Source organism: Humulus lupulus, chromosome 2 (genome assembly GCF_963169125.1).
Source record: "Humulus lupulus chromosome 2, drHumLupu1.1, whole genome shotgun sequence".
Lineage (NCBI taxonomy): Eukaryota > Viridiplantae > Streptophyta > Magnoliopsida > Rosales > Cannabaceae > Humulus > Humulus lupulus.
Genome location: NC_084794.1, coordinates 288,446,832 through 288,462,410, shown reverse-complemented (window position 1 = coordinate 288,462,410; position 15,579 = coordinate 288,446,832). Strand labels below are relative to the sequence as shown.

Genomic DNA, 15,579 nt, shown 5'->3' with positions numbered 1-15,579 from the left:
ATATTGGTTAAGTAGTCTTCCAATGAGTGATGTAAAATTATATTTTTTTACCTAAATGAATAGTATTTTTCTATATGTAGTGAAATACTATTCATCAAGCTATAAATATTTTATTATTTTTTTATAAACTTTTGTATATATGAGAGTGTGATCCTATAATATTTAATTATTTTATTTCTTAAAATGAATAAAATATTTTAAAAAATATAATATATAAATGATTTAGAGAAAAAATAGATAAGCAAATGTATGGTATAATATAAAAGTTTGAGGCAAATTATAAAAATGTATATTTTTGTGATATATTTTGTAATACACTTTCCCTATAATGTTTAGCTAAAACTCATAAAAACATCTTCCATCAACTTTTTTATACATATATTTATAATGGCTATGCACAAACTCCAATTAATCCATATCTACATTTACGTAATATTTACGTATCATTTATATAATATTTTAATATTATTATTTTTATTTATAAGTTTTCTCTCTCCATTTAGTATATATTTATTATTTCTTTTTTTTAATTATTTTATTTTATTTTAAGTAATAAAATATATTTAAAGTGTTAATAATATAAGTTTTATTAATATATAAGGGTAGTTTAGTCTTTTAGCCTCTCATTATTTTGGCTATATATTTTGTTGCTCTTGTACTATTATTTTCATCTCTTTTGATATAATGAAAACCTAGCCTCCCTTTTGATTCTCTCTCAAATCTCATTTTGTCTATTTTGCAAAATTATCATGGTATCAGAGCAATGTTCTTGAGTATCCTCAATTTGGTTGCGCTAGGATTACAATGTGCAATTGAATGGGCAGAATTATTCGTATTGGCATTATGTTATGAAAAAATGTCTGAAAGGGAAACGTATGTGGGGTTATGTTTCTGAAACTTCCATGAAACCGAAGGACGATAAGGATGAGAGTTTTGTAGAACAGCTGGATCTTTGGGATGCCAACAATTCGAAAATCATCACTTGGATCAACAATCAATCGATATCCAATTGGCGAAATATGAGACGGCGAAGGAAGTTTGGGAGCACTTAGAAAGGTTGTATACACAGTCTAATTTCGCAAAGCAGTATCAGTTGGAGATTGACATTCGGGCCCTTCAACAGAATAGCATGAACGTTCAGGAATTTTATTCTGCTATGTCTAATCTGTGGGATCAGCTTGCTTTGACTGAATCAGCGGAGTTACGGGCATTTGCCCCTTACATTACTCGAGAGACGCACAACGTCTGGTTCAGTTTTTTATGGCTCTTCGAGATGAGTTTGAAGGTCTTCGTGGAACAATCCTGCATCGCAGTCCTCTTCCGTCGGTTAATTCGGTGGTTAATGAGTTGTTAGCATAAGAGATTCGCTTGAAGTCTCGTGTTGATAAAGGGGGGCGGAAAAGGGGATTCTTCCTTCTCCGAATCCCTCTGTCTTTGCAGTTCCTCATCGGCCAGCCTCCAACAATCAACACAAGACTCAAGCCAAGGTTGGCTACGACAAATGCAGTTTTTGCAAGCAAAAGGGACACTGGAGGGCTCAATGTCCCAAACTGTTGAACAGGGCGCAATCACCGAATCAGTCTCCTCACTAGAAATCTGGCAACCAACCTCATCGACCTCTTCATTCTATGTCTTCGAACATGGCAGCTATTATTCCACCTGCAGATTCTGGAAGCACTCCTAGTACCTCGATTGATACACTCACAGAGCAGTTTCAGAAGTTCATTGCCTCGCAACCACACGCCATGTCAGCCTCCTCACACATAGGTTTGCCTTCTAGTAATACACCAGGTATATCTTCCTCTATATGGGTCCTTGATTTTGGAGCTTCACATCATATGTCACCTAATTCCAATTCCTTCATGTCCATTAAATCAGCACCCTCTGTATCTGTCATGACCGCTGATGGCACTCCCATGCCATTAGCAGGGATTGGCTCGATTTGCACTCCAAAAATGTCATTCTCTGATGTATATCATGTTCCAAATCTTACTTTGAATCTTGTCTCTGTTAGTCAATTATGTGACTCTGGTTTCTTAGTTATTTTCTCTAATTCTTGTTGTTATGTGCAGGATCCTCATTCCAAGAAGCTGATTGGGACAGGCCGTAGGCAGGGGGCTTTACATTTTAGATGAGTTGAGAGTTCCTGATGTTGCAGCTTCTAGTGTCGATTTGTCTTTATTTCGTTTAAGTTCGTCTTCGTCTAGTTTTTATTTATGGCATTCTTGTCTTGGAAATGTATCTGGTTCACGTTTAAAGTACTTAGCTTCCACAGGAGCATTAGGAAAGTTACAAACCCATGATATTTCAGATTGTTGTGGTTGCAAATTGGCAAAATTTTATGCTTTACCTTTTTATAAGAGTGTTTCTGTTTCTCTTGCACCTTTTGATTTGATTCACTCTGATGTGTGGGGGCCATCACCCGTTCTAACAAAAGGTGGATCACGTTACTATGTCTCTTTTATTGATGATTATACTCATTTTTATTGGGTCTATCTTATGAAACATCGGTCTATCTTAACAAAAGGTGGATCGCGATTTATCATATGTTTCGTGCTTTTGTTAAAACTCAACATAATGTTGTTATCAAATGTTTTCGATGTGATCTGGGTTGTGAATATACCTCCAATCATTTCTCTGAATTGCTTGCTTTAGATGGTACCTTACATCAAACATCTTGTACCGATACACCAGAGCAAAATGGGGTTGCCAAAAGAAAACACAGACACATTGTTAAAACTGCTCGTTCTCTCTTATTGTCTGCTTATGTTCCTAGTGAGTTCTAGGGGGAAGCCATTCTGACTGCAGTTCATTCAATCAATAGAATTTCGTCATCTGTCACTTCAGGTCTGTCTCCCTTTGAAAAACTTTATGGTGACGCTCCTGATTATTCTTCATTGAGAGTCTTTGGTTCCACATGTTTTGTTCTCCGTCCTCATGTTGAATGTAGTAAGCTTACTTCTTGTTCCGCTCTTTGTGTATTTCTTGGTTATGGTGAAGGTCAAAAAGGATATCGATGATATGATCCTGTTAGTCAAAAACTCTATGTTTCTCGTCATGTTGTGTTTCTTGAGCATATACATTTCTACTCTATTCCATCAGACACCCCCACTCTACACAAATCTGATCTCGCTCGTATTGATCCATTTGATTCTTGTACTGTTGATACTCTTAACTCTGCAGATGTCGGTTCTCAGCCTGTCGAAGTCCCTTCTGTCCCTACTACTGCCCAAGATGCTTATGAGATTGTGGATCCTGCTCCTCCTCCTCGCTACCCTCAAAGAATTCGTAAGTCCACACAGTTACCTGATTTTGTCTACTCCACTTATTCTGATTCTTTCTCTTCTTTTTTGACTTCTATTCACCAACTCTCTGAGCCCTCTTCTTATAAAGAGGCTACTCTTGACCCTCTTTAGCAGCAGGCAATGGTTGAAGAACTCTCTACGTTGTACAAGACAGGTACTTGGGATATTGTTCCTCTTCCTGTGGGGAAGCGTGCTATTGGTTCCCGTTGGGTTTACAAGATCAAGACTAAGTCTGATGGGTCAGTAGAGTGGTACAAAGCTCGTTTGGTTGCTAAAGGCTTTGCTCAGGAGTATGGGATGGATTATGAGGAAACTTTCGCTCCAGTTTCCAAACATACCACTATTCGTACTCTCATTGCTGTTGCGTCTGCTCGACAGTGGTCCATTTCTCAAATGGACGTTAAAACGCCTTCTTGAACGAGACTCTTCAAGAAGAAGTTTACATGGTTCCTCCACCAGGTGTTCCTCATAATTCAGGAGAAATTTGCAGATTGAAGAAGGCTCTTTATGGGCTTAAAAAAGCTCCCCGAGCCTGGTTTGAAAAATTCTCCATCGTGATTACTTTTCTCGGCTTCCACCACAGTGCACATGATTCAGCTCTCTTTCTTAGGTGTACTTCTTATGGCCGCACTTTACTCTCTTTATATGTTGATGATATGATTATCACCGGTGATGATGCGAATGGGATAACGGAGTTGAAAACGCACTTGACTCGTGGGTTTGAGATGAAAGATTTGGGTTCCATACGGTACTTTTTAGGGATAGAAGTAACTTACTCTCCTCGTGGCTATCTTCTTTCTCAATCTAAGTACATTGCTGATATTCTTGATCAGGCTCGTCTCTCTGATGCTCACACTGTTGATACCCCTCTTGAGCTTAATGTCAGGTATTCTTCATCTGATGGTGTTGCCTTGTCAGATCCCTCTCTATATCGCACTCTGGTTGGTAGCTTAGTGTACCTTACTATCACCAGGCCAGACATCACTTATGCAATTCACATTGTCAGTCAGTTTGTTGCATCTCCCACTACCGTTCATTGGGCAGCTGTGCTTCGTATTCTTCGATATCTTCGGGGAACTCAATTTCAGAGTCAACTTTTTCCATCTACGTCTACTTTAGAGTTACGTGCCTACTCAGATGCAGATTGGGGTGGTGATTGTACTGATCGCAAATCTACCATTGGTTTTTGTATATTTTTGGGAGATTCTCTTATTTCTTAGAAGAGTAAAAAACAGACTGTTGTCTCTCGATCGTCTACAGAAGCAGAATATCGTGCCATGGCCTCCACTACCGCTGAAATTGTTTGGTTGCGTTGGGTACTTGCTGATATGGGTGTTATTCTCTCAGATCCCACTCCGATGCATTGTGACAATGTTAGTGCTATTCAGATTACTCGCAACTCCGTTTTTCATGAGCGCACGAAACATATTGAGATAGATTGTCATCTTACTCGTCACCACTATCAGAATGGGACCATCACTTTACCATTTGTCACTTCCGCTATGCAGATTGCCGACTTGTTTACGAAGGCTCATACTATTTCTCGTTTTCGTTTCTTAGTTAGCGAACTCTCGATGCTTCCCGCAAATGCATCGTGAGTTTGAGAAGGGATGTTAATAATATAAGTTTTATTAATATGTAAGTGTAGTTTAGTCTTTTAGCCTCTCATTATTTTGGCTATATATTTTGTTGCTCTTGTACTCTTATTTTCATCTCTTTTGATATAATAAAAACCTAACCTCCCTTTTGATTATCTCTCAAATCTCATTTTGTCTATTTTGCAAAATTATCATAAAGATATAATATTTAAATGATGTAGAGAAATATATAGAGAAGTTGATGTATGGTATAATGTAAAACTTAAAAGTAAAATAAAAAAATATGTATTTTGAGGAGATATTTTAAAAGATGGAGTAAGTATGCATTGAAATATAAATCAATAAGTTCTCACACAATATTTATTTTGATGATAGTTTTTTTTAACTCCTATCTCTTCCTCACACACTCAACTACTGAGCTAGTCACAAGTGTCATTTATTTTGATGATAGCTCAATAATTAAACAAATTTATCATATATTTTTCGAAGCCACTATTGAAATTAATTTTATAAACCAATTTAACTAGTAGTAGAAAATGTATAGAAATAATAATAAGGGTAGGTACTTTATTGATATTTTGTGTTTTAATAAAGTATATTCTTGGTATCCCATATTTTTTATAATAATCATTGTGTATCCTATAATTTGAAAATTACTAAAATGTACCCTACTTTCAAGATAATAGTCATTAAGCACCTTATAATTTGAAAATCAGTATAAAATGATATTTTACTATTCCGTAGGAATATACCTATTTGATACATATCATTTGTGACCAAATTTGAGCTAAGGTACCATTTTGTTCTATTGGTCTTAGACTGAGATGTTTATGAACTCACCTCAATTTAGTTTTTAGTTTATTTAACTTTTGGGGTTAGACTACTAATTTGGTAACAGTTTCTTTTGGTTCCATGTGCAGCAAATCATATCTCGCACACACTACCTGGTTATTATGACACAATTTTTAGATATTCAAATTCAATGCTCTCAAATTTCATGATATTTACAGTGCAACTGAGCCGAAATTTTCTTGCAAAGGATTAATTACACTCTTTCAGATCAAAATCATTTTTACAAGGATGAATCATTGACCTCACCTCATACAAATACTTCATCTTAAAGTCAGTCTGGAGAAATGGGAGGGAGGGCCTTGTGTGACTCATCAGCTCAAGTTAATGTTGGAAAATTTCCTAAGCCTCATCTCAAAGACTTCCACTTTCCTCTTCTCCATCATCCTTGAAGAAACTCTAGAAGAAAGTTACCTGTTGAACAAGCTAGCTATAGCCTAGCTTCTTCTCTTCAACTCTGCATCTCAGATTCTCTTTCCCGTCGGTAAACATAGATTGATCCAAGAACAACTCTTCCAATCCTTCTGATTCGCCGAGTTCTTTTACTCATGCCTTTCTTCTTCTCCCTGGCAGATCCTTGTGACATAGGTAAATGGTGACTCCATAACAAAGGAACCATAGCTGCAATGAACTGTACTGCTATTCCCAAAGGCAGCCTTGAATAATCACCTAATGTTATTCCAAGCACAAGAGCCAATCCAATGCCCAAACAACCACTTGTTATTGATGACAAGCACAGAGCTGATGCCAAGAATGAAGTGAGAGACCCTTCACAACCTGGAGGACATGAACTAGCAAATAGAACTAAGAAAGGTAACAACTTGAATTGTGCAATAGTTTCGGACAATCCAGAGAAAATAAGAGCAAAGATGTCGTTTGGAATTCCCAGCTTGAGATTAATCTGTTTCATCAAAATAAGGTCAAGAAGAACAGAACCAGCATAAGCAATCTGAACTGCACTAACCAAATTCCTCATGGGAACTTGTCTCCAGTATCGGTTATAAAGAATAGTCATGGAGAGAAGCATTAACTGACCAACTACTCTTGACAAGCCAATGATTGAAGGGTCAAGATTTAGACATTGTGTTTGGTAGCAAAAGATGGATCCTGACAGGCTTGGAACCAAAACAATAGAAGCTATAATCCATACGAGAGGGCGGTATACGCTCTCATCGCTGATGGCCATTCTTAACTCAGAAAACTGTGTTCCAAAGCTTTCTAGAATTGATTTTTCCACAAGTCTGTTATCCGGCAATTTCCCTAAGCCTAGAGATTCCTCACTTGTTCTTAAGGAAAGCCCAAATTGAATGGAAAGCAAAACTGTGAAAAGAAGAAACATGGTTCTAGGTGGTGCCTTCATTAAGAAAAATCCACCTAGTAAGTTGCCAAGGATTCCACCAGCAGCTGAAGCCATCAAAGCATAAGATTGGAGACCATTCAAATTGTGTTTTTGACCATACTCGGCAACAAGAGCATCCTTGGCAACTTCTGCGATAGATGCTCCAAAATTACTGAAAAGAACAATTGTCATAACGGTGAGAAGGGATTGACCAGCAACTGGGATCAATGCAAGGGACCCCCAAGACAAAATCTGCAAAACAACTGATAAGTTTATATTCCATCAGAGTACACCAACAGATTGTCCAAAAAGGTATATTGCATTTACACAAGCTACCTTTTTAGGCATAAAGTAAAGATAAACCTTTTCCAATTACAACATTCAGCAATCGTTATATTTATAAAGTGAACTAGAATCATAATGACACATAAAAAAGAGAAAGAAAAGCGCAAGCAAGTAAAATCAGATGAGAGTTAACCAACCTCCTATAGATATATAAGGTATTCTACGAGCGCCATTGATGTAAAAAGCATCAGATAAGATCCCATATAAAGGCTTGGCCACCATGGGAAGGTTACCGGAGTTCTGAACGAGCTGCAGAATGGAGGGATGCAAGTTGAGATTGTGAGTCATGTGGAAATTCAAAGCCAGCCATGGAAAACATCTAAAGCCCTGAACCCAATACCCAAGTCCACACAAATCCAACATCTCAGGGCCACCGACCAGAGCCCCACTTCTCTGTTCGTTTTTCTCGTGAAAAACCTTGGTCTTGAATGAGAAGGTGGGATTTACCAGGTGGGTTCTGCGTTTTATTGCTCTGTTTATCGTATATGGGTTCTGGGGATGAAAACAAAGGACTGGTTTTGAGTACAAGAGAGATTTCTTCAATGGAGGTCTCTTCAAGATCTGGGGAGTGATATTCGTTATCCTCCATGGATTTTCACACGAACCCAATTGGCAAATCATAATATTGTGTAATGGGGTTCAAGGCTTTTGGCTGAAAATGAGTATTTTTTCTTTTTCCTTTTAAAGATATAAACTTCAGAACGAAAACCAAACGAAAAGTAACTAGTATAACAACAAGATTGGTATCATTACTAGCAAAAACAAAGAATCTATAATAAGAAGAGTGATAAGACAGAAATCTAGAAGAGTCTAATAATGAGAAAAAGGAAAATAAAAAGTTTTTATAATAAAATATAATTAAAAAAAATTAAAAGATGAAGAGGATTCCAGTGATGAAGATACCTAGTTCCCGACGCTGGACCAGTCGAGCAATGAAGTTAAAGGTTGCCTTGCCAAGCCTCCATTCGGGAGATCCTGTTGGGTCCCCCATACAAATAAACTACACGCGCCGCACGCGCTCCCTTGTTGTCCTAGAGTATTGGGACAGAGAGAGTAGAGCGGTGGGATACCACATGGGCATTTTCTGAACGTCCATTTCTGTGACATTGAACAGCTGATTCGATTCGATGGTGACTGCCTTGAAAGCCCTTGACTTTGTCCGGAGACGGCCACGCACGCTTGATCCCTCCTCGAACATTGGTATTGGAGTTGAACCCTTGGTTTAAGACTAAGAGTAGCGATTGTAGTGGACGCAAATGCGAGCGCGTGGCAGTTCGTCTTCACTTTTACTGTGTGTTTTTGTAATAATAATAATTATTATTATTAATTTTATTTGGTCGGGGTTGAAATTACAGGCCGAGTTTCTCCTACCGTTGGCGTTGGGGACAGGTAACTTTAGAAATAATTAAATATGTAAAATTATATCAAAAAATAACTAAGTTTTATTTATATTATATAATATTATTATATTTTATTTAGGAATATACTCTTTTGTTACCCTATATTTTTGCAAAATATCATTTTGGTACTCTCTCTTTTCAATAATGCTCACGTAGTACATTGTATTTTAAAATCGTACATACTTGGTACCCTAAACTCAGATTTGATAGATAAAATTTTGTCAATATAATCAAACTGTCATCAGTTATATGTAATTATGTAATTAAACTTAAATTTGTAACTTACATAATTGACAGCAGTTTGATTAAATTGACAAAATTTTATCTATCAAATCTGAGTTTAGGGTACCAAATATGTACGATTTTAAAATACAGGGTACCATATAAGCATTATTAAAAATAGAGGGTACCAAAATGATATTTTGCAAAAATATAAGGTACCACATAAGTATATTCCTATTTTATTTTAGCACAGTATTACATGTACATTATATTTATATCTCTTTTATATAAAAAAAATGTGTAGACAATAAAATATTTTGGTTGTAAGAGTTTGTAATTATAATGAAATATTCTATATATTTAATATAATAAACTTTTAAAACTAATTAAAAATAAATATTTATTAATTATATTAATATAAATTTAAATATTATAAAATATCATTATTATAATAATATTTACTATAAAATTACATAGATAATAACTATATTAATATAAATTTAAATTCAAATATTTTAAAATATCATTATTATAATAATATATAATACAAAATTAAATATTTAATACTTATATTAATATAAATTTAAATATTATAAAATATCTTTATAATAATATATAATACATAATCTAAATTTTTATTAAGAAATTATCATTTATGTTTGAAAAATATCATCATATTATATATATTTAAAAAAATTATAAATAATATTTTAGTTTAATTTTTTTATTTAATATATTTATGTCATTCTTTTATATATAATATTTTTTATTTATTTGAAATTTATAAAACAATGATACAAATTTAATACAATAATTAATAAATTCTATAAATAAAATCAAGTAAATCTACATTGTACTTTATTTGTATCTAGTATTATAATCTAATTATGTGATATAATATATGGGTAGATATTATAAATATTAAAAGACATAAGGATATTATTGATAGTTAAGAAAAATATTTAAAATAAATAGAAAATATTTAAAAATATAATATTTAAATAATATATAGAAAAAAAAATAAAAAAAAACTGATGTATAATATAATGTAAAAATTATTAATAAAATAAAAAAATATATGTTTTAAAAATGTATTTTAAAAAATGAAATAGAACACGTTAAAAAGTGTTCTTACACAGTAGTTGTAGTTGAGACGTCAAACCACTCCCGCCAAGATATTTACATATAAATCTTCACAGCAGCTTTCTTTATAAATTTTGAAATACGTAAGAAAGTGTTTTTCTCTAATCTTTATATCTTTCTCAGCTCCTTCTAAGTATTTTTTTTATTTTTTTATTAACTTTTCTTTCTTTCATTAACTCTCCAAATTTATTAGATTTTTATTCTTTTACAGATTTTACACTCTAATCTATTTGTGATATTTTTTTTTAAAACGGTTTCTCTCTAAAATTTAACTAGTTGTCTAAAATTTTTGACCAGCTATTCAAAATTTTCGACCAGCTGTTTAAAATTTTCGATTATCTATCTAAACTATGAGATATCATTTTGCAAAATATTATTAAAACTAGACTAAAATGCAAAATGAATTTAAAAATAATTCATTTTGCCAGGAAACCTAAATAAATTGAGAAATGATGTAATGCAAAAATTTGATGTAAAATAAAAAAATATAGAATTTTAGTAATGTGTTTTGAAGAAAAAATAGAAGAAAGATGTGAATGCTTTAAGATGCTAACAGAGAATGACCAATTTGGTACATTTTCTTTGTACAAAGCTTAGAGTTTGGGAAGATCTTAAGAACACTAACCCATCTCTGATATCGTTCGTGCACATTGACTGTGTTGTAGGGCCTGAAAGACGATAGTTTATTCTTATAAACGACAATGTAATGCTTAAACGACACTGAGAACATATGAACAAGTCTTTTAGAACAATATGTTACATGATACATTTAGATTTAGAACAGTAGTGCATAAAACGACAAAATTAATATCAAACAAATTCAGACATACTCACGTTTTTCTATTTGTTTTTTTCCCTAAAAAGAATTAGATATTTATTTTTGCATGGAAAATATTAATGTATGTGCCACCAAAATTAGAAACCCAAGATATCATAAAAATCACTTAATATAATAGCTTTTCACCCTTTCCAAAAAACAATTGAATAATGCAAAATTAATGTGCTCAAATTTTCTTAAAAGTTTTTTTTTTCCTTATTTATATTTGTTTTACAAAGAATAAGAAATGTAACAAACTATATAGGGTATATATGTCTTCTGAATTTTTTTTAGGAAAAAAAAAATAAAGTGAAAAAATTGTAAAGAGAAAAATGGGTATATTGTTGTTTACAAGAGCTTGTAGTAACAGTTGCCTCCAGGAAGAAGAAACTCGTAAGCTCTTCCACATTGACAGTTGAAGCGAACAGTCAAGCTTTCCCCTTTTCTCTCCACACTCAATGATTCTTCAAATACAATCTCAGAATCATCTTCATCATTCGCAACGACGTCGTTCTTGATGATGATATTGTCGTTTTTCTGATACGTAACATTGTCGTTTTCTTCTGCTTGTTGTTCCTCTAGTTCTTCGCTCATGAATTCTTCCATCTTCGAGTTCATCTCTTTCCAACAATCCCACATTTTTCCCAGCTTCTGTCAAAGTTACACGTTCAAGAATTGTATTAATTTATTCAAAAAGAAGAAGAAAAAAAATTCAAGAAATCTCATTTTAATAAAAAAAAAATAACACCTTTGGTTTGGGCGTCTTTTCCAAGTCGCTGGAGCTCGATGTACGTGAAAAGGACTTGAATGGAGAAGAAGTGGGATCCGAGACGCAGCGGCGGAGAATGGGTGGCGGCCGAGGAGGCAGCGGGGCCGAGCAAGGCGTGAGGGAGTTGGTGGTGGGATTGGTCTTGATCACATTCTGAGGAGAACTGTAAGTGTTCGAGAAAATGCCAGAGTCAGAACCCCGAAAAGAATCGGCTGGCACCGGTGCCGGTGGAGCGTGGTAGGGATCGGAAACGCAGCGACGAAGGAGAAAAGGGTTCGGAGCGGAGAGATCCTCCGGCAACAATAGAGGTGGGTGGTCGGCGGCTGAGGGTGAGGCGTCGTTCTGGTCAAGAAACAGCTTCTTGGGTTTGGGTTGGGGATCATTATAACTAGGACAAAGAAGAGAGGTGGAGGAGGATGTGGAAGGAGGCAAGGGTCGTTTGAGGGTACCGGAGCCAGAATTGGAGTGGTCTGTGGTGCAGCCAGAGCCGGAGCCGGAGCCGGAACCGGAGAAGCCGCAGTTAGCGCAGGGTTGGTGGGGGATGGTTGGTGGCGAGCTCTCGAGGCGGAGAGCTGAGAAGTCGAGGGGTTCCTCCATTGATGACTCTTCGGGACGTTGATCGAGTAGTGGATTCCGGTGTTGCCTTGAGTATGGTTCTTGAATTAGCAGAGGTTCTCCCATTTTTCTCGTCAACTTGATGATAACTGTTAATGTTGAGCTTTCATATGGGTTTAGGGGCTTTATATACACACCGGTGCGAGACATAGACGCCACGTCGAATAGAGTGGGTCATACATAACACGTCAATAAATTATTTCTTGTAAAAAAAATGCGTCAAAGTTATTTAAGTTTTTTTTTTTTTGAAATGGAGTCATTAATAGGGCTTTTTTTTATTAGGGTACTAAAGTATTGAGTTGGGGATTATACTGGAGGTAGTGATGCACAATTTTCTCATGGGATGTGGCCCGTAGGGACCCACTTTTAATGGAGTATTTGTCTAAATGGTGAGCGGGGCGGGATGATATTGATTTTCAATCATCGAATGTTAAATGCGCCGAAGTGGGGATATCACTCTCCACTCCGACAGGACTCATTTAAATTAGTATATATTTTTTAAATATTTTATATGTATTTTATATCTTTACTTATGTGTTATTGTAATATAGTAGTAATTTTTTTAATATTTTAAATTTTATTTAGATAATATTTAATATTTTAAATAATAATTATTGTGCAATATTTTAATTTACATATAATTTACGATTTTTATTTTAAAATTTATTTTTTTAAATAAATGGATTCCCCACCCCGCCCCCGACGGGGAATGGAGTGGGGATGGAAATTAAAAATATAAATGAGGACGGGGACGGGGGTGCACTCCCTGCCAATTCACCACCCCGTATGCATCACTAGCTATAGGGGTTTCAAAAAGAGTCTCATCGGTGGAGTTTTTTTGTGTTATAGACTTGTGAATAGTTTTTAGGCTGATTTTTTTATGACCGTGTATATTGTAGTTGTTTAGAACATCTTGCAAAATTTTGAATAATTTACCCTGCCGAAAACTAACATATTGTTTTTCACGCGTATTAAAAAAGAAAAATTTGCGGCAAAAATCATTAAGTAGTTCAAAAGATTGCACTTAAATCACTAAATAGTTTTTTTGGTAGCAAAAGTCAAGAAGTTGTCTGAAATATTACAATTAAGTCATTAAGTAGTTTCTCTTTTGCGACAAAATAGTCTAAATGTTGCACTTAAATCACCAAATAGTTGTTTTTGTTGCAAAAGTCACATTTTACACAAATTTTATATTGATTTTAATTAATCAATAAATGTCTAAAAATATATATTCATAAAATCAATATAATAAATAAAATCTCTTTTAAAAATAAAAAATAAATATACAAATATTATTCAATATTAGTTAAATTAAATTTTAGAAAGTAATACAACTTAAATTGAATCCAAACTTAGTTTATTTAAAATTAAATAATTTTTCATGTTATAACTTTTGATTTGTTTTATTTGTAAAATAAATTCCAAATAATTTTTCAATGTTAGAATTATATATTTTTATGTTTTTATTAATAAATTAAAATTGAGATAAAATTAGTATAAAATATGATTTTTGTAAAATTAGATAAAATTAGTCACTTAAGTGTAATATTTTAAATTACTTACTAACTTTTGCCATCGAAAAATCTATTTAATGGTTTAAGTGCAACCTTTCAACCTACTTATTGACTATTGCCGTAAAAAAAACTACTTAGTGACTTAAGTACAACTTTTCAGACTACTTAATGATTTTCGCCACAAATTCCCTTATAAAATTATTAGAGAAAAGTTGAGAACTACCTATTTTTAGGAGTAGTTAACTAAAATTAGACACTTAATATATTTAGTTGAACTTTACCCATTATTATCATGAGACTTCCTAAATTACCCTTATTTGAGCACATGGTTCTAAGTGTTGTTGTAATGTGTATTATATGTGTCATATTATAATTAAATTGGAAATGCAATCTAATTATAATGTGTTTAAGGAGAGAAAAAAAAACATGTAATTAAAGGGGTATAATGGGTACATTAATTGAAAATTTTGGTACTAAAATAAGAGTTAAAAATAGTAGGTAAAAATTAAAGTGGATCATTTAAAATGGGTACCAGATCTAATTTCCACAAATGATTAGTCACGCTTACAACAACTTATTTTGAATATAGTTTTCGACATTGTGACTTATTCAGAATTTTCTGAAAATTTGCAGGATGCTCTAAATAACTACAATATACAAAATCATATAAAAAAACCACCCCGAAAACTATTCACGGGGCGGGAATACACAAGTATCGCACTGGTGAGGATCTTTTTGAAGCCCCTACAACAAATTTTCCCTATAAAATGATATACATAAATAATATCATATATTCTTATTATAATAACAATACAAAATGTATACCAAAATTAAAAAGATTAGTATTCTATTAATTGCATAGAAATAAAACTTTCCTTTTATATTTGTTAGTTATACCCAATAACTTACCATATGTATCTATATATTATGCAACAAAAATGAAATAAACAGCTACAACTAATATCAACCAAAACATTTTGCCCAAATTCAAAATTTGAACTTTATTTTGCAGAAAACGTTCACCTGAAAACCTGAATATACCAAGGCTACTAGTTCAAGATTTCCGATCAGACACAATTAAACAAAAATGTATATTCTTCTTCAAAACTGTTTGTAATCTGTTCAAAATCATGATAAGGGTGTAATCGGTCATGCATATTAGTAAATAAACTAGATTTCACCATTTTTCACGACAAGGTATGGTTCCTTTAATACTAATGTCCATTTTTTTTCCAATTTTGTTGTTTGTCTATTTGTTTATATCTATGTTCATCATGTTTTTTCTTTTTTTTTTTAAATATGTATATTATTATAATGATTGTAAGCATGTACAAATCTTCTCAAATAGAAATCTGGATTTTAATGTTCATAAACAAAAACGTTGAACATAATGTAATTAAAAAATAAACAAAAAATTGATATTTATAAACATTAGCATGGTGATGAACCTATTCATTTATAATATTTGAATGCAACATGAAAACCAAAACCTTTTTAAAAAATGTATTAACAATTATTAAAAATTAACATAAAAAATAAACGATTTGGTTGGGTTGAACATAATAAAAAATAAAAGTTGTAGTTGTAGTTGTTTATTTCATTTTTTGTTTTATTATACAAATATTGAAATTGTGTGTAACAATATCTCGGGGTGTGTGTTAGG

At 33.3% G+C, this 15,579-nt stretch overlaps 2 protein-coding genes across 4 annotated transcripts; both read right to left on the bottom strand.

Moving 5' to 3' along the window:
- Positions 1-5,835: 5,835 nt before the first annotated feature.
- LOC133819694 (probable folate-biopterin transporter 9, chloroplastic) lies at positions 5,836-8,505 on the bottom strand. 3 transcript variants are annotated; one of them, XM_062252996.1, is made up of 3 exons: positions 8,340-8,505; positions 7,574-7,685; positions 5,837-7,354 (listed from the first exon to the last, which is right to left on the bottom strand). In XM_062252996.1, exons 2-3 carry the CDS (start codon positions 7,656-7,658, stop codon positions 6,204-6,206), a joined length of 1,236 nt encoding a protein of 411 aa, XP_062108980.1. In that variant the 5' UTR covers positions 7,659-7,685; positions 8,340-8,505; the 3' UTR covers positions 5,837-6,203. The 3 variants fall into 3 exon arrangements, with proteins under 3 accessions (XP_062108979.1, XP_062108981.1, XP_062108980.1); XM_062252995.1 differs by lacking the exon at positions 8,340-8,505 and having other exon boundaries at positions 5,836-7,354; positions 7,574-8,328; XM_062252997.1 differs by lacking the exon at positions 8,340-8,505 and having other exon boundaries at positions 5,836-7,343; positions 7,574-7,711.
- Positions 8,506-11,196: 2,691 nt separating this feature from the next.
- Positions 11,197-12,846, bottom strand: LOC133816770 (uncharacterized). The gene is made up of 2 exons (XM_062249090.1): positions 11,767-12,846; positions 11,197-11,669 (listed from the first exon to the last, which is right to left on the bottom strand). The coding sequence occupies exons 1-2, from the start codon at positions 12,550-12,552 to the stop codon at positions 11,367-11,369; spliced, it is 1,089 nt and encodes a 362-aa protein (XP_062105074.1). The 5' UTR covers positions 12,553-12,846; the 3' UTR covers positions 11,197-11,366.
- Positions 12,847-15,579: the final 2,733 nt, after the last annotated feature.